The sequence below is a fragment of the Dermacentor silvarum genome, chromosome 8 (genome assembly GCF_013339745.2).
Source record: "Dermacentor silvarum isolate Dsil-2018 chromosome 8, BIME_Dsil_1.4, whole genome shotgun sequence".
NCBI lineage: Eukaryota > Metazoa > Arthropoda > Arachnida > Ixodida > Ixodidae > Dermacentor > Dermacentor silvarum.
Genome location: NC_051161.1, coordinates 69,203,068 through 69,208,270, shown reverse-complemented (window position 1 = coordinate 69,208,270; position 5,203 = coordinate 69,203,068). Strand labels below are relative to the sequence as shown.

The following is a 5,203-nucleotide window of genomic DNA, read 5'->3' as shown; positions in this document are numbered from 1 at the left end:
AGCAGCTGTGCTGACGCACTCCGCGGCGATCTTATCCGTCATTCAAAACATTGTTCCCATCACCTCGCGAAAACTTCAGGCTTTTTAAATTGTTTTATTATTACTGTTATTATTTTTTTTACCGTTCCACGGTGAACCAGAAGCAGTCGTAAACCAACAACGACATTAAAAAGTCAAGTGATACCGGCAGCTGGTCGCTGTCTATTATGTGTAGCTGCTGCAAGCTGCGCAAAACAACCGGACCCTCCCTCCCATTTGCCCTTCGACTGAGTAGGAGCCGACACCATTCTGTTAAACAAGGATTGTAAAGTTGTTGACGTCATTGCCAAGGATAAAATCAAGTTAAGTTATGGGATCTGACTACCCGAAGGCCGCACAGTGGGTTGTGAGAAACACCGCAGTGGAGGGGGCTGTGGAATAAACTTCACCACCTGCAGTTCTTTAACGTGCATCCAAATCACGGTACACGAGAGCTTTTGCATTCCGCCTCCGTAGAAACGTGACTGCCGCGGATTGGAAACGAACCCGCAGCCTTGGTCCTCACCAGAATAGCGCCACAGCCAGTGTGCCATCGTGGTGGAATCGGAAGGGCATTTCATACGTGGAAGAGATAACTAGTGGCATGTTAGTGTGGCAGAACAACTTGATAAAAAACAACTTGATAAAGCTTCACCTCATTGCGATGTGCAAAGGAAGTGTGGTGGTCATTTCGTTGCCGTTCTCGTTTTGGGAGAGCTGCGCTATCGAAGGCACGTACTCCTCTTGGAGTTGTATCTTGTTTCGTTATATCGAGAATTCGCTATATGGAGGTTGTGCCCTGTACGTCCTCATCCGTTTAGATCAACCGGCAGAAGACAGAATGGCACATGTGACCTCGCGCTCTGCAGCAGCACGCCATAGCGACTGGACCACCGCTAAGGGTCTCTACAAGGCTATGAATCTGCGCGTATGGTTTACGTCCTGCAAGGTCACTATAGTACGCGAGGGACGTCGTTAAACAGTAAGGGTGCATTGTGCTTAACGGCAGCGAATAGTATTACAATGCAAACTTCTGAAGAAACAACCTTATGTGTTTCTAACTGGAAAACGACTCGGGACTATCATGTTGAATATGTTGTAGAATACAACTATATCGTGCATTCGGTGCGCGTTGAAGAACCCCAGGTGGTCGAAATTAATCCGGAGTGGCACACTACGGTATGCCAGGTCATGGTTTTGGTGCGTCGTAAATCTCCAGACTTTAACTATTCTTGCATGGTTACGCATGTTCGTATAGTACACTTATACATTACGCTGGAAACACGAACAGTGCTCTCAATAGATCGTTTTCAGGTAACAAGAGGGATGCCACACATGGTACCCGCTCAAAACCTCGCAGGACCTTACAATGTGCTGACTGAAATTAAATGAGTAGGTAAAGGGCTTATAGCTTTTAACTGCGAGAGAGGTCCTCCAATATGGCGTCCGTGATGACGTCGACGCAAGTCTATACAGAAGCTGCAGAGTGTGACGTCATGTAGATATATTCACCGTCGGGTGAGGTGCACGCAAAAGCAATGCCACTTGGCACGAGTGCGAAAAATAGCCCTGCCGTGACCATTACCTAAAGGTGATGCGAATACTGCGCGAAAAGTTTCCAAATTTTCAGCGAGGGATGTTTGCTAAAGGAACCCTCAGTTTATAAACGTCAAGTTGGTCGTGTTTTCATTCGTCTAAAAGACCGGAAAGCATCCGTTTCCAGGCACCGAATCACCCTCAAAAAAAAAAAAAAAATTATTGAATACAAGACCCGACAGTATACGGGAATGCCAACGCAATTTGACGTCACAGATGGCTTGACCATTATGCGCATGTGGAAAGCTGCCAGAAGAAAAAAAGAAAAGAAATACTACCTAGCTAGTTATGCTCACAAGGAACGCGAAAATGGCGGGATGAAAGCGCGAGGCGAGGTGTGCGGCGTCCGGGGACCAAGGAACAGCTATGACGTCACGGGCCACTCCCATCGCGGGAACTTCAAAAAGGCATAAGGTGTTCCCACGCATATTGGTTCGAAATACGCTTCGATGGCGCCATTCTTTGATCGGCCTACGTCTGCCTAAAGCGACATATCATATGAGGGCCCCTTTTTTTTCAAATTTAAAGTTACCGGACGACCACATTAAGAGCGGTAAGCAGAGAAATGAAGCGGACTGCCTACGCCAGCTCTTATTTCCTCACCACAAACATCAACCCACGGCGCAGCGCTCCTCTTGATAATACACATGACGTTTGTCAGCAATGGTAGGAATTAAACAGTCGCTGGTCGACGGGACAATTCGTACAAGCAATAAGATGACGCCTTGAAAGCAACTACAAGGCTTTCAACGACGGCGGGGAGCTTGTCTATGCAAGCTCACGAATGGCACCGAAATATGGTGATTGAAAACACAGGAGGAAGACATCAGTTATATCAAACAGCATATATTTCGCCACAGCTAAACGGCTCTGTACAAATACGTGTTCGGATCGGGCTCAGCCCGTGCTCTCTGTGCGTTACGCACCCTACGAGGCCTTTTAGAATGCAGTTATGCTATGTATCTATGAAACAGTATGTACAAAATGACTGCTATTTACACTATGTACAAGGGAGGATCGCACGCGACCCTGATGGGCAGATATTCACTGGGGAGCCTTTTCGTCGGCAAGTTCTAAATGCAATAAAGGAAGGGTTCTCGCCGCAGCTGATGACCTCGTACCAGAGTCTCTCGACGTAGCGCAGGTAAAGAGTCCGACGTGGTGATGATGATGATGATGAGTAATCCAAATGGTGTGTGCTAGGCACTTCACACGTGGAGAACGAAAAAAAAAAAAAGTGCACTGGCAGGACGATGTCTCAATTGTTCGAGGATGATGCAGTTCGCGGCGAGTTTCCACTACCGTCAGACGGTCGTTTCGGAACCACCTTTCACCCTGAACACTCGCTTGTACTGCTGCTTGTCCGCCGACACAGTTCGTTTCAGCATGGGCTTCTGCTGTTGCTGCTGCTGGTAGACGTGCGCGGCGGTGAACACGACCTTGTGCTGCGGCGGCTTGTGCTCCACGTACTGCGGCGACGTGGGCCGCCGGCAGGCGTTGAGCGACGCGCGGCTCGACCAAGTCCAGACGCCCGTCGTGATGCCCACCACGAGCGCCATGAAGATGCGGAGCGTGAACACTTCCACGTTAGGCCTAAGCGCCGAAGACGCGGCCTGCCAGGCGTCGCGGTACGTGTACTCGTAGATGTACGACGCCAGGACGCAGGTGGCCGGGATCATGTAGAGGACGGCGAAGATGCCGACGCGGATCATGATCAGTTCCAGCTTGTCGGCCTTGGGCGCGTGACCCATCGCGATGGCGTCGCGTGTGCGCAGCATGACTATGAATCCCCAGAGAAGGAACAGGGCGCCGACGAAGAGGTACACGCTGGACGGCAGCACGACGAATCCGAGCAGGGCGGCGGTGTTTTGGTTGCCGACGAAGCAGGTGCCCGTGAGTTCGTCGGCGTCCACGACGCGCATGACCAGGATGACAATGGTCTGCACGGCCGGCAGGACCCAGGCGAAGAAATGGAAGGCGGTCATGTGCTTCTGGACGCGCTCGTGACTCCAGCGCAGGCCGGCCGACAGGAACCAGGTGACGGTGAGAACGACCCACCAAGTGGCGCTGGCCATTCCGAAGTAGTAGAGCAGCATGAACACCACCGTGCAGTTGATGTTGTCGAGGCCCTCCTGGATGAGGATGGACACTTCGTGCTGGCTGTCCATGTGACAGGACACGCTCGAGCGGCCCAGAAGCAGACGCACGAAATACGCCAGGCTGTAGACGTTGTAGCAGCCGCTCAGGTAGATGATGCAGCGCTCCGGGTAGTGGAAGCGACTCGGGTTTATCAGGAAGTTGATGAGCGTGAAGAGTGTGGAGAAGAAGCAGAAGCAGGCCCACAGCGTGGTCCAGATCTCGGCGAAGCGTTTGTTCTCCTGCGTGAACAGGATGTCTCGATCGCACAGATGAGCGCAACGCTGCGTGCTGTTGATGTAGTAGAAGTAGCGCTCGCCGTAGTGGTACGCGTCGCACAATCCGCGCTGCCGGGGCCTCTCGACCACCGGCTTTCGGTTCGGCCGCTGGGGCTTAGGCCGCAGTCCCGGTCGGTAGCGGTCACTCTCGTCCGGTGCAGGCCCGTCCATGCACATGTGCCGATGGTTGTTCTGTGGCGGGAACTTGGAACAGTTCAACGCCGCGGGCCAGGGAAATCCGAACTCCTGGAGCACGGGTTGACACCGGGAGCGCACGCTCTCGCACAGCGGCCGGCACGGACCGATGGGTTGGGGCACCTTCTCGGTGCACATGGGAACGTACACGGAGCAGAGGAAGAACTTGAGCTGAGATGCGCATCCGTACTGGACGAGAGGCTTGAAGGTTTGCAGTTGCAGTTGAGCGTCCTGCTGGAGCTCGTGGCCGACCAGGTTGGGCATGCCGGTGACGTTGTATCCGATATCCTTGCACATTTCGATGCGGATGGGTTCGCATATCCGTCCGGTATCGGTGACCGCGCGGCACACGGGCAGGAGTAGAACCACCACCACCACCGCCGCCACGGCCGCCGCTCGACGCCGCGGACAGAAGCAGACGGCGGCGGAGGCCGAGCGCCTCGGAGCAGACGACGTCGCCATGACCGCGCCTCGGAGCAAACTACAGTCGCGATTCACTGGGCTCGCACTGATGAGTTCGGCTACGATACCCGTCCGGGGGCCATCACAGTCGACACGCGGCACACGAATGACGGCACTAACAAGCAGACAGCACCTATATGACAGAGGCCCGGGCGCATTCTTTCTCGAAACTCGAGGGTTCCCCGCCGCGCGTTATCCTCGAGCAAGTACAAAGCTGGGCGGACCAATGAGCGCGTTCCTCGGGAGAGGCTGCGAGAGTGGCGGCGCCAGTGCCCCGCCTCGCCTCCTCTCCACGCACGTGCCTCCTCGCCTCTGCGTTCGAGATTAACGAGGTGCGTGCGCGAGCGCGCCCTTTTCAGTGTCGTCATTCCGTCGATAGATGGCGCCACGCAGCAAGCAACCTGCTGCTGCTGCCCGAGCGAACGCAGCGCTCCGCAGCGGCACTTCCTTCTCACCAGCCCCCCTCGGGCACGTGCTGCCCCCTTACCCCTCCAGGCCCGGTTTGGCGCGAACGAGCG

At 54.2% G+C, this 5,203-nt stretch overlaps 1 protein-coding gene across 1 annotated transcript; it reads right to left on the bottom strand.

The window, feature by feature from the left end:
- Nucleotides 1-2,440: 2,440 nt before the first annotated feature.
- On the bottom strand, nt 2,441-4,913 carry LOC119461388 (frizzled-4). Its single transcript, XM_037722685.2, has one exon. The coding sequence runs from the start codon at nt 4,683-4,685 to the stop codon at nt 2,919-2,921; it is 1,767 nt and encodes a 588-aa protein (XP_037578613.1). The 5' UTR covers nt 4,686-4,913; the 3' UTR covers nt 2,441-2,918.
- Between the last annotated feature and the right edge of the window lie 290 nt (nt 4,914-5,203).